Source organism: Chionomys nivalis, chromosome 26 (genome assembly GCF_950005125.1).
Source record: "Chionomys nivalis chromosome 26, mChiNiv1.1, whole genome shotgun sequence".
NCBI lineage: Eukaryota > Metazoa > Chordata > Mammalia > Rodentia > Cricetidae > Chionomys > Chionomys nivalis.
In genome coordinates, this window is record NC_080111.1 from 16099206 (window position 1) to 16118113 (window position 18908).

An 18908-nucleotide genomic window follows, 5' to 3' on the forward strand; every position below is an offset into this window, starting at 1 on the left:
ATGAATCCTCAGACTGAGACTGGGAGCAAGACCTGTCTCCTCCCATCTCATATTCCTCTCTAGTGCTGGGATTAGAGGCATACACCACCACCACCTGGCCTTTATGACTAGCATAACTGATGTGGTTAAAGGTGTGTGCCACCACTGCCTGGCATGTATGGCTGACCATTGTGGCTGCTTTTCATTCTGATCTTCAGGCAAGCATTTTGTATTCATACACAAATAATATACCACTGTGAGCGTATGCTGGATTGGAGAGGAAGTTCAGTGGTTAAGAGCACTGGCTGCTCTTCCAAAGGACCAGGGTTCAATTCCCAGCACCCACATGGCAGTTTATAACTGTCTTAATCTTATTTCAAAACTTTTCCAGGCCAGGTGGCAAGAGAGTTTGTTCAGCAGTAAAGAGAGTGTGCTGTTTTGTGGAGGACCTGAGCTTTGGGTGATTTATGACCTCCTGGAACTCTGACTCCTAGGGATCTGGTGACTCTTGCCTCCAGGAGTACCGGCACTTATTTACACAGACAAACACACACATAGACTTAATTAAAAGTAAACTAAACAAGCCAGGCGATAGTGATGCACGCCTTTAATCCCATCACCCAGTGGGCAGAGAAAGGTGGATCAGTGTGTTTGAAGCCAGACTGGTCTACAGAGCAAGTTCCTGGGTAGGCTCCAAAGCGACAGAGAAACCCTGTCTCGAAAAATAATAAATAAAAATAAATAAATACAAAATGAAAAATTAAAAATAAATAAAAATATTTAAAAGAAAGAAAGTGCTGCATGTCAGGAGAGTTGTAGAGATAAAGAAAGAACAAAGACTTTTCAGTGTAGTATTTGCTGTTCTGTGTAGATTTTCTGTTGAGGAAGATAAAGACTTTCCAATGAAACAATTTAACAGCATGGGAACACTTCTGTAAAATGATAGGAGGATACAGGTTTGTATGATTGTAGGTATGTACATCTTCAATATGTTCTGAAAGGATAAGGAAATGCAAAAATCTAATGCTTTTTCAAGGGATGAACCAAAGAATTTTCCTTCTTCTCAGTGTTTTTGTGATTTCTGAGGTTGTCTTTTGGTTATGAGTTTACAATATTCTTTCTTACTGGACCAATTATGACTAAACCTTTTTTAAATGTTAGAACCCACTCTTTACCGTTCTGTGGGATTGCTGTTTGCTGCCGTTCCCTTTGTTACCTCCTGCCCACAGAAAGTAGAATCCTCTATATCTCTTACTTCTGTGTTCCCATTGGTGTTGAAGTCTCTTCGTTATAGTACTGTTACCCATAAGACAAATGCAAGGGGGAAGGAAAAGTGCACCTAATTCCTTCTGTATGTGCTCTTGCCTTCTGCAGGATCTCATGATCCTTTCTCTGCTCCTTTTTTCTTTAAAGGATAAGTGCACAAAGACTCGCCCATCTGAATAAATGCTTGATGAACTTTAAGCTAGGGAATTTCAGCTATCAGAAAACCCCTCTGAAATTGGGAGAGCTTCAAGGAAATCACTTCACTGTTGTTCTCAGGTAAAGTACTCAGGTAGGAGTGCAGACCTGGCTGGCTGGGTCTCCGTGGTCTGTTCCTATGTGTGTGGATAGGGTACAGGATCACTGGTACAGAGAGAGGACTGGCTGGGAGAACAAGGACTGTAGAAGTGAGGAACAAATATTGTATAGTGTTTTCTCTTGATAAATGGTCTTTGTCCCTCCCTCCAAAGATTCTTACAGCCATCAGAAACACTGTTCTTCAGATCCAGTTTTGAAAGATAAAGAGCCTGTGAATTAATCCATTTGAGGTGCCTAGAATGGGCATATTCATAGAAAGATTAGGTTACTTTAACAGAGAGTTATTTGTTGGTATAAGTTTCAGTTTGGGATCAGGCATAGTTGTACATGCCTGTAATCTCAGTAGGCAAAGGCAGGAGATCACACACTCCTTCAAGGTCAATCTGGTTTGGTCTCCGTGGTTTGCAGGCTGGCCAGGGCCTATATAGAAGGGCTTGCAAAATAAATAAGTAAATTTCATTTGTGGGAAGTGAACAATTTTGGTAAATAAGTAGTTAAATCTGCACCACATTGGACGAGTGCTTCATCTTATAATAATTTGCACTTAAAACTGATTTAAATGAGATGGGTATTGATGGTTCATGTCATTTATCCCAGCACTGAGGGTTAAAGGACAGAGGCAGGGGAGTCTTAGTGAGTTCAAGGCCAGTCTGATCTACAACACAAGTTCCAGGACAGAGAGATCCTGTCTTTAAAAAAAAAAAAAAAAAAAAAAACTTGATTAAAATAATAAAGCAGCAAAGTCCTCAGACAGTTAGAAAAGGTTGCAGAGGTGAGATATAGAAGCCAGTGTTATGGTATGCATCATAAAATGAGATTACTGACCATTTTTTCCTCTGGTGAATTTGGGACCCTGCAGGAATATAACAGGAACTGAAGAGCAAGTACAGCAAGCCATGCAATCTCTGAAGGAGACCGGCTTCATTAACTACTATGGTATGCAAAGGTTTGGGACCACAGCTGTCCCTACGTACCAAGTTGGAAGGTAAGTAATTGATTTCTAACTTTTAGCTTTTTAGTTTTTTGAGTTTTGTTTTCCTGGTTTTTTGAGACATTGTCTCACTATGTAGCTCTGGCTGTTCTAGAACTCACTGTGTAGACTAGGCTGGACTTGAACTTACAGAGAGTGATCTGCCTCTGACTTTTGAGTTCTTTGATGAAAGGTGTGTGCCACCATGATCAGCTCTAACATTTATCTAGAAGAAGACTCAAAAAGTTTTCGTTGGTCAAAAAGTTTGTATTTAATTTTGTAATTTCTATCTAAAGGATATTTTTATTTATTCTCACATAACAGAGAAGTAAAATTTTTGTTAATGGTGTATTAATTATTTCAGGATTCTGTCATGTTTAGGACAAATGAACTACTGATCCATAAGTTCTTTGTAAGATTTATTTTATTTCAGTTAATGCATACAGCAGTATGTTTTCTAAAAAAGAAAAAGAGGTCTGGAGAGACAGCTCAGTAAATCGCTTGCTACACAAGCATAAGGTCCTAGGTTCAGATCCCACTGCTACTCAAAAGCTGAGTGTGGTAGGACACATCTATAACCCCAGTGTTGGGAAGGTGGAGACAAGCAGATCGCTTACTCTCTCTAGCCAACAAGACTAGCCTATCAGCGAGAGAGCCCATGAGAAGGGTATCTGGCTTCTAGAGGCACATATCCCTTACTCTCTCTAGCCAACAAGACTAGCCTATCAGCGAGAGAGCCCGTGAGGAGGGTATCTGGCTTCTAGAGGCACATATATAGCACATGTGCACGGTTGAAGCTGTGACTAAATAGTAAGTTTTTCCTACCACTCTTCACTGCCCTTTCAAGGGGTCCTTTTTTTTTTTTTTGGTTTTCCGAGACAGGGTTTCTCTGTGGTTTTGGAGCCTGTCCTGGAACTAGCTCTTGTAGACCAGGCTGGTCTCGAACTCACAGAGATCCGCCTGCCTCTGCCTCCCGAGTGCTGGGATTAAAGGCGTGAGCCACCACCGCCCAGCTTTTTGCTGTTTTTTTGTTTTGTTTTTTGAAACAAGGTTTCTCTGTGTAATCCTTTCTGTCCTAGAACTCACTCTGTGTAATGGTAAATGTAAAATGGCACTGTTCCCCAAGGGACAACAGAATCCCAGGCAGGGAGCCACGCGGCAGGTGAGAGACCTCAGCGGGGCAGCCAGTCCTACGAGAGGGTGAGAGACAGACGGATAGGTATGCCATGCAGAGTGAGGTTGGATATTTATTTAGTGGATTATGAAGGGAAACAGGGGGGGAGGTGCCGAGGGAGGGAGGGAGGGAGGGAGGGAGAGAGAGAGAGAGAGAGAGAGAGATTGAGAGATTGAGAGAGAAATTGGGTGGAAGAGAGGAGCCACAGCAGCAATTACCTCTTTGGGAGAGAGACAGAAAGGAAGGAACTCAGCCTGGAGGCAGAAGATCTCCTTGCCTCAGCAGACTGGTGTGGGGGTGGAGGGGTGAGTGGGCCAGGCTTGTCTCTTAAAGGGACAGGACAGACCATTACAACTCTGTATACCAGGCTGACCTCAAACTCAGAGATCAGCCTGCCTCTGCCTCCTGAATGCCAAGAATAAAGGCATGTGCTACCACACCGGGTTCTCTTTTACTTTTCAGCAGGTAAGAGGCCAAGTGTAAAAAGCCGGGTAAGGGTAACACAGGCCCAGAGTACCCAGACCCAAGGCATGCTTTCCAGAGTAAACTAGAATAGAAATCTCATCAATAAATACTACTTGGTTTCATAAACATACTGTAAGAATCCTGCTGTCCAGCAGAGACTGCTACATAAAGTAACTATTCATACAGGATTTAGAGTGATACGGGCTACAAACTGAAGGCTCTCTGAGAACATTTGTTCTTCATTCTGTTTCAGCATCTTGTCCAGTTTTTCACTATCAAGTTGTATCTGCTTATATGATTTTACAAGGGCCAAGGGATTGGTCTGCTGTGCAGCAGCTCCTTTGCTTCTCGGGCAGTATTGTAAAGTGAGGACTGAGTTCTGAGCCTCAGACTGCTCCCCTGTGAAGTAGAAATAATGCCAACTCCACAGAAGGCTGGGAATGAAGATGGTGTTTATGCAGCACCTGTTTCTAGGCTTAAAATGTGCTGAGTCATTAATAAATAGAAATCTTTCTAAATTAAGGCCAGACAGGCACAGTGGAGTCCAGGACAGCTACCTGGGCAGCCGATTAGGACTGTGAAAGGCCAGACCACCCTGGGCAGCATAGAAGGATCTGTCTGCTAATTCAGAACAAGAGCAGCAAGAAGAAAGTTTAGGGCTAGAATGTGACTCAGAGTCATATGCCACCTTTGGGGTGACTTCTACGTTCCAGGTTAGGGGTGTGAGGGTTAGAAATGTTAGATAGAAAGACCAGAGGTACAGAAGAAACGGAGACACAGGATAGTAACAATTCGGCAAATACTGAATGCTAAATTTTCTCCCACATTTATTTTCCATATACTTTTATACCCCAATACAAAAAGGGAGGAAAGGCAAAAGACCGCTCTAACATAGCACAAAGGACAGCCAGTACAGTTACTTGCTTCAATACTTGGAACATCAAGCCATTATTTCCTGAGAAAAGTGTTTGATGTTTGGGACAGTGAACACACCCTAGACCAAGTATCCTGCAATCAGCCACTCCCTAAGTCAAACCTCCTATTTCAAAAGAAGGAGCAGAAGATTCTGGACTTCTCTGACGTTTGGTCAGGGTGGACCAGCTCTATCTCTATGGACCAGGTCCAAAACACCAAGTAACCACACCCTAGGTCAGGATAGCTTGTCTTGTAGCCTACCTGTTATCAACAACTTTGACCGGGCCAGCTTTTAATCCCAGCACTCGAAGGCAGAGGCAGGTGAATATCTGTGTGTTTGAGGACAGCCTGGTCTACAAGAGCTAGTTCCAGGACAGGCTTGGACAGGCTCCAAAGCTACAAAGAAACCCTGTCTCAAAAAACCACCAAAAGAAAAAAAAAAAAAACTTTGAAAGAGCAAAATAAGCTCAAACTCTCTGATCTTCACACAAGGTGGAATAGGCTCACATTTTTGGGTTCCCACAGCTCAGCTAATAGAGTGCTTGCCTAACACACACGAAGCCTTAGACCAGATAGATCACCAGCACTAAGGAAGGAAAAGCCACTATAATAACTAATAGAAAATACAGATAAGCATACTACAGATGCTGATTGTTGTAGCACAGATAATTTAATGAAGGGTTGTATCAATCTTTGCATTTTTAGGTAAAGCAGAAGCCCAGCCATATGACCCTATAGTTTTGTATCCCAAAGAAAATTAGTACAAATAATTGCGTAGTAAAATGCTGTTAGATTTACCCAGAAACAGAAGTTGTGTAATGTGCCCAACTTAGTTCCAGACAGTTCATTTTCACAGCATCAGATTATTTTTTGCCTTCCTAGGACTTATAGTATCACCATAGGATTTCCTAAGGGGAAATTCCAAGTCTCAGCATACAGTCAAACAGAAGATGAATCCAGAATATATCAAGACAATAAATGAAAAACTCTTCCACCCCATAGCAAAAGGACAACTGGAGCTTTAAATGTTTTTTCTTGGCATGTATTAATTACATACTCCAGTTGGTTTCATTATTTTCGTATGTATACCTATTCATTCATAGTCTCCCCACACACACCCTCTTCCTCCCTCCCTCCCCCACTCCCTCCTCTAATCACCTGCTCCTTCCCAGCTTCCTCCACACGTGTATCCCAACTGTGTCCCATTGAGCTTCATCAGAGTTGTTTACAGAAGCATGGGCAACCCCTCACTGAATGTGCATGACCCCACTCCGCTCTGTGACGGCATTGACAGGACCAGTTTTCTGGGAACCCTGCGTGAGCAGTCACAGGAGTGTGACAGTCATTTCATGCCCAGACGTCAGCTCTCTCCTCGGCCCTGCCCCTACTTTCTCATTCTTCCCACTCCTCTTTTGGTGCTCCCTGCTCTTTGGAGGAGATGAAATAGTTGTCCCGTGTATGATTGGGCATTCAGATACTGAATCCAGGTCTTCTGTAGAGTTTGTCCCATGTGGGTTTGTGTGTGCTGAATATAAGGAGGCAGCAGACCACTGGAGTCCAGACAGCTGTGAGCTGCTGGATGTGGGTGCTGGGAACCAAACTCAAGCCCTCTGCAGGAGCAGTAAAGCACTCTTGATAAGTGAGCCCTCCTTCTTTATGGTAGACGATGGTCGCTAAAGTCTGTGTCTTAATTTTCCTACATGCTTTTAAATTGAATGAGCTAATAAGTGTTTCTTGTTACCTTCTTAACAATTGAGCTTTTAAAGCTTATCTTATGCAAAGATAAGCCAGTAAATCCTGTTTAATTCTAGAGCTATTCTACAGAATGCCTGGACAGAAGTCATGGACTTAATACTGAAACCCCGTTCTGGAGGTGAGAAAAAGATTTGTGTTGAAATAAAATGCATAGAATGTATAGCTAGATACTCACAGAATTACTTTAAGTAAAAGTAGTTGAAGGTTGTTATTTTAAAGTTCTTAGTGTTTTTTCTAATTTTTAAATGCCTGTTCATTTTCACAATTTTACACATAATTTTGAGATTTTAAAAACTATCTCCTGGTTCTAGCTCTTTATTTATCTGATTTATTAATGCATGTTTAAATGTATGTTCATTTCTCTTCAGTTACTACAAATTCTCTGAGTTTATAGATAATGTAAATGTATGGCTATTTTGTTAAAGCATAGTATAATGACTAAAATTTTTCCAGAAAATAATCTCTAAAACTTTACTGTAAAAAAGGGATTTCACTGATACTTTATAAAATGTCAAAATATGAATACTCATTTTAGGTAACATTTATTTTCAAGCTAAAAAAAATCTGTTTTTAATTTTAAAGCAAGCAGTACAGGGGCAAAGAGAAGGAAAAACCTCCTTAGCTGAGGTGATGATGAGCTCTTGCTGTTCATGTATTGGGCCCATGGTCTTGTTTTTGGGCAGCTATGAGCTCCTTCAATACACATGCATTTTTCCCCAGTTCTATGCTCCGTATGAGGCATGTGAAGTGATGCACATTCTTCTGTTGGACAAGTTTGATAGTAGCTTCTCTTCTCCCATAGCTGAAAAGGGGTACTTGGTGAAATGCAGAGAAGAATGGGCCAAGACCAAAGATCCAGCCTCTGCCCTCAAAAAGCTACCTGTCAAAAGGTGTGTGGAAGGGCAGCTGCTTCGAGGACTTTCAAAATATGGAATGAAGAATATAGTCTCTGCATTTGGCATAGTGAGTGCAATTTGTGAAGTCAGGCAATGAATGACTCAAGGTGGTTAATGCTTTTTAAACATAATCTTTTTTTTTTTTTTTTTTTTTTTTTTTTGTAATTTTCGAGACAGGGTTTCTCTGTAGCTTTTTTGGTTCCGGTCCTGGAATTAGCTCTTGTATACCAGGCTGGCCTCCAACTCACAGAGATCCACCTGCCTCTGCCTTCCGAGTGCTGGGATTAAAGGCGTGCGCCACCACCGCCCGGCTTAAACATAATCTTTAAAAAACTTGAAAGGGCATCAAGTAAGAATCCTTAATCCTTCAGTGGTCTTCAAAGAAATTTATTCGAGTGTACCTCATTCTGACCCTGAAAGGTGATGAGCTGGTAGAGGTGGGGATGTTGGTGGTGTTTATTAGCATTGGCACAAAAAAGTGTCTATGGAAAGTATAATTGCTAATTGAATTTAATGTAATTGAATGGAATTTGAAAGTTTTAGAACTCAGTCAGGCGATGGATGCAGACTCCTTTAATCCCAGAATTTGGGAGGCAGAGGCAGGTATCTGTGTGAATCTGAGGGCAGCCTGATCTACAGAGCAAGTTCCAAGACAAACTTCCAAGCTACGAAAAAACCTGTTGCGAAAAACCGAAAAGGGCGTGTGGGGGGGGGGTGTTTCAGAGCACATTCTACAGTCATGTCTTTTAGAACTTTGTGTCTGTGCCTATGCAGAGCATGCTCGTGGACTTGAGCACACAGGCCAGGACAGCCTTCGAGAGTTCATTCTCTCTTTATAGCACGTCTGTCCCCAGAGATCAAATTCAGGTGGTTAGTTCAAGGCAAGTGCCTTTACCTACTGAGCCATCGATATGACCCCATTATAACCATCTTCATTGGAGCTTTATACTGTCTCAGGAAGGGAGTTCAACAGGAAATAGCTAAGTGGTTTCCTGTTGGCGTGTTTTCAATCGAGGTGCCGTATTGGTAAGCACAGTTCATATCTGTGTGTATAACACAGGACACTCTGAAGTGATTCCTCACTGAGCTGCATTTCCAGCCCCACAGTCAGACCCAGTCTGAGTTTCTTGTGTTGGGATTACCATTAAATGAGTAAAATATTTGGGGAAACAACACTTTAAATGTTCAGGATTGTTTTGTTTTTTGCCTATTTCTCCCTTCTCTGCAGATACCAAGAAATAATCGCTTAATGTATATCCATAGTTATCAAAGCTATGTATGGAATAACATGGTGAGCAAACGGATAGAAGACTACGGGCTGAAACCTGTCCCAGGGGACCTTGTTCTCAAAGGAGGTATGCCATGTATACTCTTGTTATTCAGACAGACTAGGACTCAGATACTTTATAGCAGTGTTTTTGAAATCCATCGTGGCTACTAGTTAAGAAAGAAATGTGTAGTAAGTGGGAGTTGGAGGGTCACATGAGGTCAGGCAGATAGTTTTTAGTCACTGGTGGAAAACTACGTATGTGTTTTGAATAAGCAGCTAAGTCTGGGCCTCCAGCTAGTATGACAGAATAACCTTTGGACTACGATTGGCCCAAAGCCCTTTACAAGCATGAAGCTGGGTCTTCAAAATATGAATATTTATATATTTAATATATTTATTTATATAAATATATAAATTTATATATTTATGGATGTGTCACAGCATCTCATCGTGTCATCGGGCAGTTTCTTTACTAAGTATGTAACAGAATGGTCTGAAACATTAACATAAATGTTAATATGGGTCTAGAGCGTTGAGTCAGCTGTAAAGAGCACAGACTGTTCTTCCAGAGGAGCCAGGTTGATTCCCAGCACACATGGTAGCTCACAGCTGTCTATAACTGCATTTCCAGGGATACAATGCCCTCTCCTGGCCACTGGGGATACTTACCACACATGATGCACAAACATACATGCAGGCAAGACATCCTTACACACAAGATAATAAAGTAATTTTTAAAGGAAATGCTAATATCCTGTCCTCTATCAAACATTTACTGTGTCTTGGTCTTACACCAGTTGCTACATAGAAAGCTCTATATAAAAGTGTGTGTTTATGTGTGTATAAATTTCTTAATTATATATGTATTATGTATATACACATAATATACACATTACACACACACACATATATATATGTATGTATGTATGTATGTATGTATGTATAATATATATAATTTTATGGTCCCGGAAAGAAATGTATTCAGGAGAATAAATTAAAAGCTACCCCACTGCAGTATCATGAGTCTGTGATCCCAAGTGCTGAGGCTGGAGGATTGCTTCAGCCTATAAGTTGGATGCCAATCTGAGAAAAGGAAATGAAAGTTAGACTGCTTTGCTCTGTTATAGCACTACAGGGAAGTATTCTGATTTTTACAAGATTTAGCTCCTTGCTCAAGATTCCAGCTGATTAAAAAAGGAAGGATTCTAAGTTTCCTGGGCCTCTGCACCCGGGCACCTTGTGCTTTCAGCTCACTAAGATATATATAATTTTAGGATCATGAATTCATGAAAATGCTTTTTCTTAACCTGCTATGCTTGTGGATTTGCAGCCACAGCCACCTATATTGAGGAAGATGATGTTAATAATTACTCTATCCATGATGTGGTGATGCCCCTGCCTGGTTTTGATGTTATCTACCCCAAACATAAAAGTAAGTTCCATGTTTGAGCCAAATATTTAAAACAATTTTAATGTGATTAAGTTATCAGTAACCAAGAGTAAAGCAAGGGAAAAATCAATATTTGAATTATAGTCTTAAAACTTTCTTTATAGCACATGCAATGGCTAATACCAGCAGAGGCTGGTAGATCTCTGTGAGTTCAAGGCTAGCCTGGCCTACAAAGCTAGTTCCAGACCACCAACGGCTACATAGAAAGCTCTATATAAAAGTGTGTGTGTATAAATTTCTTTAATTATATATGTACTGTGTATATACACATAATATACACATTACACACACATATATATGTGTATAATATATATAATTTTATGGTCCTGGAATGTATTCAGGAGAATAAATTAAAAGCTACCCCACTGCAGTATCATGGGTCTGTGATCCCAAGTGCTGAGGCTGGAGGATTGCTTCAGCCTATAAGTTGGATGCCAATCTGAGAAGAGGAAATGAAAGTTAGAATCCTCTGCCATTACTTACTATTCTCCAGACTTTTTGTCATTATTTTTGTTACATTTGTGGATGTCATTGTTGGTAAAGGGGAGGACTTCACTGAGAAGAAAGTGTGGACTGGTATAAGAGAGAATAAGGAAGGTGGGCGGGGAAGAGCATAGTCTATTTCTCTTGGCAGCAACCAAGGAGAGGTCTCAAGATGCTAAAGCTGTTAGCGGACCATTATGGGGTTAAGGAGAAAACTCATGCCAGGAAAACTCCCAGAAATCCACAAGGATGCCCCCAGCTAAGACTTCTAGCAATAGTGGAAAGGGTGCCTAAATTGGCCTTCATCAGATTGGTGACTACCCTAATTGTTATCATAGAGCCTTCATCCAGTAACTGAGGGAAGCAGATGCACAGATCCACAGCCAAGCCCTGGACCAAGCTCAAGGAGTCCAGTTGAAGAGAAGGAGGAGGGATTATATGAGCAAGGGGTCCAGATGTGATGGGGAAACCCACAGAGACAGCTCTGGATGAACAGCTAGGGAGCCGCATGGGTGACAGTTGTGTAGCTTGGTCTTCTGTGGGGTCTCTAGCAGTGGGACCAGGACCTGTCTCTGAGGCATGAATTGGCTCTTTGGAACCTATTCCCTATGGTGGGATGCCTTGTTCAGCCTTGATGCAAGGGGAAGGAGATTGGTCCTGCCTCAGATCCCCTGAGAGGTCTTACCCCTTCTGAACGGAGACGGAGCAGGAAGAGATAGGGAAGGAAGGGGGAGGGAACAGGAGAGGAGAGAAGGGAAAGTGTGGTGGGTATGTAAAATTGATTAATTAAAAATAATGGGAAAATTCCTATAATGGTAGATATGTAACATTCTCACCAATAAAAAATGATCCGTGTCAAAGGTGAAGAAGAAGAACAAAAGATGACACAGCTGCCATGAGGGTCCGTTGGTTCTGTCTTTCTGAGGTGTAGCTTCCACCACCCCCCCTTTTTTTTTAATGCAGGCCAGACCACAAGTGTACTTTTTCTGGTACTTTGGATTTCTTTGCGCTTTCTCTGAGCACCCCACCTCATTTATTTTTGCCGTGTGGCTGACCTCCATGCCTGACTCATGGCATGCTTACTGTACTCCTTGTCTCCATTTCCCTCCTGGACAGCTACTGAGATCTACAGCTTGCCTTCTTTAGAGTTTTTCTTTTAAACTCTGAAAAAATTGTTCTCATGCTTTTAAGAAAAAGAAACATGCGAACCCTTGTTTTAGTCAGGATCCTTCTGGAACAGATAGCATAGAGCTAAGAAAGGGATTTATGAGGCCCTGGCTCACTTGATGATAGCTCCTGGGAAGTCCCAGGCTGTCTGTCTGCTAGAGAGCCAGAGAAGGCATTGTCCTGACTGTCAGTCTGGGGCTAGTAGTACAAGAACCTAGGTTCATGAAGTCCAGGAGCAGGAGAAAAGTGGTGTTCCAGGTCTTTGCCAGAGCCAGAGAAGGCATTGTCCTGACTGTCAGTCTGGGCTAGCGGTACAAGAACCTAGGGTCATGAAGTCCAGGAGCAGGAGAAAAGTGGTGTTCCAGGTCTTTGCCTTTTGGTCTGTTCAGGGCATGTCCACATTAAGAGTGAATCTTCCACATTGACTCACTCGCCAGTCTCTTCCAGAACCACCGTCACTGACATGGCTGCGGTGGACCCCTTAGTTGGTCTGATCAAGAGCAGATCCCCTGGGTTTCCCCTTCAGTATCAGTGGGACAGGCTCAGCTGAAACGTGAGAATAAATAATGTTTACCGGTTTGCTGCCCGAGTGTCCTAGTTTTTGTTTCTGTGATAAAGCGCCCTGATCAGAAGCAACCTGGGGAGGAAAAGATATCTTTGGCTCACACAGCCCAATCACAGTCAATCGCTGAGAAAAGTCAGGGCAGGAACTGAAGCAGGAGGAGATAAAGGAACTGGAGGAGAGCTGCTTACTGGCTTGATGCCTCCTTAGGACAACCCAGGACACCCTGTCCAAGGAGAGCACCGCCCATGTTGGGCTAGACCCTCCTACATTAACCAGAAATTGGGAATATGTGCCACAGAGACGCCATAGGCCAGTCTGAAGAAGCAGTTCCTTAGTTGAGGTTCCCTTTTCCCAGGTGACCCTAGTTTGTATTAAGAAAAACTGATTGGTACACCACGTCAAACTGATAGCCATTACAAAAAAAAGGCAAAGACTGTTCCCCCCTCTCTCTTATTCCTCTCAGAATCTGGAACGTTAGCAGAACATTTGACAGTGCCATTGACGAGATAGGAGGGCCACTAGGCAGAGTTAAGCATTTGGACCTTTGATAACATGGGCACGTCTAGTACTATAAGTCCTCGGGAGTGTGGTGAGATTAAAGAAATGAGTTGACTGTGTTCCTAAGTCGTCTTATATTTGTAATAATGTAAGATGAAGTTAATGTTAGTAATCAGGAAAGGGCTCCTGAGCTACACACAACATTCTAGAGAGATGGCCCTGTGGTCAAGAAAGATTGTTACTCTTCCAGACAACCTGAGTTCAGTTCCCAGCACCCAGGTGGCACACATGAGCCTGAAACTTAAGCCCCAAGGGTTTCCAGGGCCACCGTTTGACCTCCCTAGACATACATATATTTACACACAAACATACATACATTTCCATAAATAAAACTGAATTTGTTTAATCATGAAAAGAAAAATTAGCTTGATGGTAGCTTATAAAAAAATTAAAGGCCATGAATCCTGTGCATGGTGACTCAGGAGGTAGGGGCAGGGTAATCACTGTGACTTTGAGGCCAACCATGGGTACATAGTGAGGCCTTGTCTCCAAGAAAGAAAGAAAAATGTTAAGGGCCAGCAAGATGGGTAAAGGCACTTGCCGTATGACACCTAAGTCTGTGTCGCTAGAACACATGTGAAGTCAAGGAAAGGACCAGCACCAGTGTCACCCTCTAACCTTCATATGTGTGCCCTGTCTTCCGCATGCGCACACACACAGCGTGCTTGGGCTCGCTCTCTCACACACACACACACTCACACACAATTAATAAAATGGGAAAAAATTGAATTAAATGTATCTGAGCTGGGTGTGGTGGCCCATGGCTTTAGTCCCAACACCCAGGAGGCAAGGGCAGGTGATTTTCTAAGTTTGAGGCCAGGCTGGCCTACAGAGCTTGTTCCAGGACAGCTACAACTACACAGGGGAACACTCAAATAAATAGAAAAGCAGCAACAACAACAAAGTTAAGTGTCTGGAGTTACTGTTGAGTCCTGTAACCTGGGGCAGATAACCAAAAATGTTAGAGGAGAGACAGTTGAAAGAACCAAAGTCAAATGAAACAACCTATGGCTCCTGGGCTTATGGATGTATGTAGAGGCCGGCTAATCTACCGTGATTCAGAGAAGTCAGTAGAGCCCATAAGAAAACAGAACCTGTTGGCAGTAGGAGGAACTTTCTCATGTTGTGGCTTGTGTAATAGTCCCCACAGATGTCACATAAGAGAACACTAGAGAGTCATGGCATGGGGTAGACCAGATGGTTTCTAGGGTCTTATGTTTTTGAACATTTAGAGTCACTGTATAAATTGTATTTAGAAACTCCATGTAGAGTGACCTTTGGGAGTTAGTGTGGGAACTTTATGCCACAAGCCCTACAGCTGATCACAGAAATAAAGCCACAGGGAGACTACACTAAAGCTGGAGGTATCTTTTAGGCATGGTTGCTAAGTTTTATTCCCTATGGGTTACAAACTAGAGCTAACTAACTTTATTAGGACGGTCTGACTGGACTTACCACATGTTATGCCAGTTCTACTGTAGTTGAAGCTAACCTGCTGACAGACTGCATTCCAGTTAACTGTTTGTGTTTTGTACCAGTTAGTGAAGCCTACAGGGAAATGCTTACTGCAGACAATCTTGATATTGACAACATGAGACACACAATTCGAGATTACTCTTTATCAGGTGCCTATCGAAAGATTATTATTCGGCCTCAGAATGTCAGCTGGTGAGTACAGAACTGGATCATTTTAAAGAACCACGGGTTTTTGCTCTGTGTGTCTGTGACTCTGTGAGAGTAAGTGCTCCGTAGCTGTTGGCTGTCCTGATTACTGCTGCTACTACTGCCACCAGCTGGTGTTTTTCAAGTGACCAAGAAATTAGTGTTGACTGAAGTCATATAGTAAAAGTTTCTTCTTTTACATTTTGTTGATATGCCTGACTTACAGAAAATGATCTTTCTTACCTTTCTCTGTAAAACTTCCATTTGTTCCTGGAGTTAGAAAGATGGTTAAACAGTTAAGAACACTGACTGCTCCTCTGGAGGACCGGGGTTCAATTCCCAGCACCAACACGGCAGCTCTGTCTGCAACTCCAGTTCCAGGGGATCCACACCCTCTTCTGGCATTCACACATAGTGCACAGATACACATTCAGGCAAAATACTCATACATACAAAATGAAATCAGAATTTTATATATATATATATATATATATATATATATATATATATATATGAATGATACTTTTGATATTTTTACTATTTGCTGAAGCTTTTCTAACTTTAAAATGAAATCCTGAACTAGTTGCCCATTGCCAGGAAATTCTTTTCTCTCTCTCTCTCTCTCTCTCTCTCTCTCTCTCTCTTTCTCCCTCTCTCTTTTCTTTCCTGACAGTGGGCACAGAGTTGGCAGAGTTAGATTTTACCTTCCACACTCTGGAGAGCAGTTCCTCTCATAAGGTGGGGGTGGGGTGGAGAATTAAAAAATAAAAATAAAGGTGATGGCAGTGGTGCTCACTGTGGAGGATATGTTAATATCATGGTTACTTCCACTTCATCTGTACGAAGTAAAGCCACCATGCTAGGGAAACCTTCCAAGTCATTCCATCACCCGATAGCATTTGTCATCTGTTATAAAGTAATAGAAAAGCAGTCGTGCATAGAATCTGGCCTGTTCTGTTCCAGGGGACACCTACTAGTCAACCTGTATGTTTTTCTGGCTCTACAAAGGGGGATAGAGAGCTTTGTGGTGTTTTTGAGTGCTCAAATTCTGCTCATCTTTATTATTTTGAAGGGAAGTCATTGCATATGATGATCCTAAAATTCCACTTTTCAACACGGATGTGGACAACCTAGAAGGAAAACCACCACCAGTTTTTGCTTCTGGTAAATCAGCAAGATGTGTGTCTGTCTATCTGTCTTCCTGTCTGTCTGTGTCTCTGTGCACATGGCACACACGTATAGATTGGAGGACAACACTATGTGGGTCCTAGGGATCAAATTCAAGTCATCAGATTTAGTAACGGGTACTTTGACTTGATGAGCCATCTTGCCAGCTCTGCCTGCCCTGTTATCCTGAGCAAAGTTACCCCATGCACCCAACTCGTTCGTACCCTCCTGTGTTCTCATTTCCATTATTCTCTGAGGACCCTTGGGGAGAAGAATCTTAAGGAAAGGGTGTAGCTTTGGGGGGAGTCTTGGGATCTCTGGTCAGCCTGCCGCCACAAAAGTTTTGACCATGCACTTCTTTTTTGCCTGGCAGAGGGCAAATACCGGGCTCTGAAGATGGATTTCTCTCTTCCTCCTTCTACTTACGCCACCATGGCCATTCGAGAAGTGCTAAAAATGGACACCAGCATCAAGAAGCAGACCCAGCTGAATACAAACTGGCTCCGATGAGTAGCTGTTCAGAGAGAGACACAGACAAGTGCCTGCTCGATGACCTGTTCTTTTCTCTTTTAATTGTTGACCCATATTTGATTTTTAAAACTTTTATAGTAAAGGATTATTTGTATTTTTTAAAAAATTTTTGTCAGCTTAAAGAAATAATTTGCAATATTTGTACACACACAAACCCTGAGGATCCTAATTATAGCTCAGAAGACATAAATTGGTCAGGATATACTTTAGGTACTTAAATCCTAGTACACTATCAGCATTGTGATTTTATAACAATAAAAGGGGGACTTTGGTTTAAAGTAGCAGTTTTAGGTTTTGCTGTGCACCTGAAGTACAAACACCAGGAATTTTTATAAGTCCTTAATTGGAGTACACAGTGGTTCATCTCAAGAGCAATGGTAGCAAACAGATCCCAACTAGAAATTGGAGTCCATACTTAACACACTGTACTCATGTTGGTCCAATGGTAACAAAACACCCATAGGTCTATAAATATGACATGGTCTTCATTGTGTGGCTGTGTGTCAGATTCAGGTAAGCGTTTCTACATCTTATCTTGAGTGGCTTTCTTGTTGATAGTATCAGTGCATTTTAGGGGAGGTTTTTTCTTGATGGAGAGATATAGTTTTATTAACCAGGCAGTGGTGGCACAAGCCTTTAATTCCTGCACTTGGGAGACAGAGGCAGACGGATCTCTGTGAGTTCGAGGCCAGCCTGGTCTACAAGAGCTAGTTCCAGGACAGGCTCCAAAACTACAGAGAAACCCTGTCTCAAAAGAGAAAAAAAAATATTATTGGTTAAGGTATAATTTTCTTCTAGGTGCCTTTTACTTTCAGGACTCTTTCTACTGGACTCAAAAGTAATTAGTGATCAAAAAGAAAACATGGAAAACTTACAAGGGCTCCCGTCAGCGATGCTAACCTGTCACCAGCTGCTTCAGCATTTCCATCATGGGCGCCACCAAAAAACCTTTCTCTGAAGGAATGGATATGCCTTTGCAAAGTTGTGTAACATGACTCTACTAATTTTATTTTCTATTATTTCGAGAAACAAATGTAATAAATATTTTTTGAGAATTCCTTTCTTCTAATTATGTAAATAAATCAAATAAATATTCTAAAACTGAGTGCATGTAAACATCTTGTCCCAGACTAAAGGAAAGTAAGGCACTCAGTGAGTGAGGTGACGTGCAGTGTCTTGATGAGGTGTGGAATGTGAGAATCGGGTACAATAGCATCCACTGGGGTGACTGACGGCATGACCTGGGCTCACGGCATCCTTCGCCTCCCAGTATGCCTTCTGGAGTGTAGAGAAATGACTGGGGAAGAGTGACTAGCATGTGACGTAGAGCTGACCCTGAAACACCCCTGAGAACCTTTCTTCATATTGGCCTGTGCCGCTGCTAAGACCGCAAAGGAGTGAGAAACAGAACCAGTAACTGAGTTATTTATGAGAAGACTTGGTCTCCTGTTGGAAGTGTTTGCAGTACTACATGTAAATTAACATTTAAACAAAGAAGCTCAGCTTATAGTCCTCATCTGGGAAATACTTTGAGGCCTGTGTGCAGAGTTAATTTTCCTGGTCATGTCAGCCAATTTCACCAATTTGTATATGTCTCTTTGTCTTTCCAAAATTACATTTTATTGTACGTGCACACATAATCTTTTTTAAATTACATTTTATTTATTGTATCTGTGTGCATGTCTGTTTGTGTGTTCGTGTCCACGTCTCACAGCATACATGTGGATGTCGGAGAACAATTGCAGGAGTCAGTTATCTCCTTCCATCATGAAGTCTCAGAATCAAACCCAGTCATCGGTCTTGGTACCAAGCACCTCTGTCCATTGAACCATCTCATTGGCTCCCTGTATAGGCATCATTTTAAATATTAACGAAAAAAATAATGATATGAGTCAGATTCTTCAAGCTATTTTGATAATTGAGAATATATGTTTAGCTCTAGAAATTTGATGTTGGATAAGCCATCGCCTTGGCATGAAGTCAGAACACTTCCCTTGATGTTAACAGTAGGAAAAGGACAAACTGGAACGTTTCCTAATGCAAAAGTAAGGTGAAGCTTAGTGTGGTGACCTGTGGTCAGCAGCTGGGAGGCTGAGGCAGGATTGCCGTGAGTGTAAGGCCAGGTGTACACTTGAGAGCTGCATAAGTGAGTTTTAAAGAGGCAGGGCTTGGTGGCTCATGCTTTAATCCCAGCATGCTAGGCAGAGGCAAGCAGAACTCAGTGAGTTAAAGGCCAGTCAGACTTGCTCACAAAGAAAAGAAAATGACAATTTTTATTTGGTCAGTCTTAGAGATTTGGTTTTGTTTTCAAATGAACAAA

The 18908-nt window shown here is 42.0% G+C and overlaps 1 protein-coding gene across 2 annotated transcripts in view; it reads left to right on the forward strand.

The window, feature by feature from the left end:
* Pus7 (pseudouridine synthase 7) overlaps positions 1-18016 on the forward strand; it is a 47650-nt gene extending 29634 nt beyond the window's left edge. For both annotated transcript variants that reach the window (XM_057758785.1, XM_057758786.1), the window contains 9 exons: positions 1393-1521; positions 2420-2545; positions 6896-6957; positions 7642-7802; positions 8964-9090; positions 10336-10437; positions 14767-14896; positions 15963-16054; positions 16431-18016. In XM_057758785.1, coding sequence (XP_057614768.1) covers positions 1393-1521; positions 2420-2545; positions 6896-6957; positions 7642-7802; positions 8964-9090; positions 10336-10437; positions 14767-14896; positions 15963-16054; positions 16431-16567 — 1066 coding nt within the window. In that variant the 3' untranslated portion in view covers positions 16568-18016. The remainder of the gene's footprint in view (positions 1-1392; positions 1522-2419; positions 2546-6895; positions 6958-7641; positions 7803-8963; positions 9091-10335; positions 10438-14766; positions 14897-15962; positions 16055-16430) is intronic.
* The last annotated feature ends 892 nt before the right edge of the window (positions 18017-18908 follow it).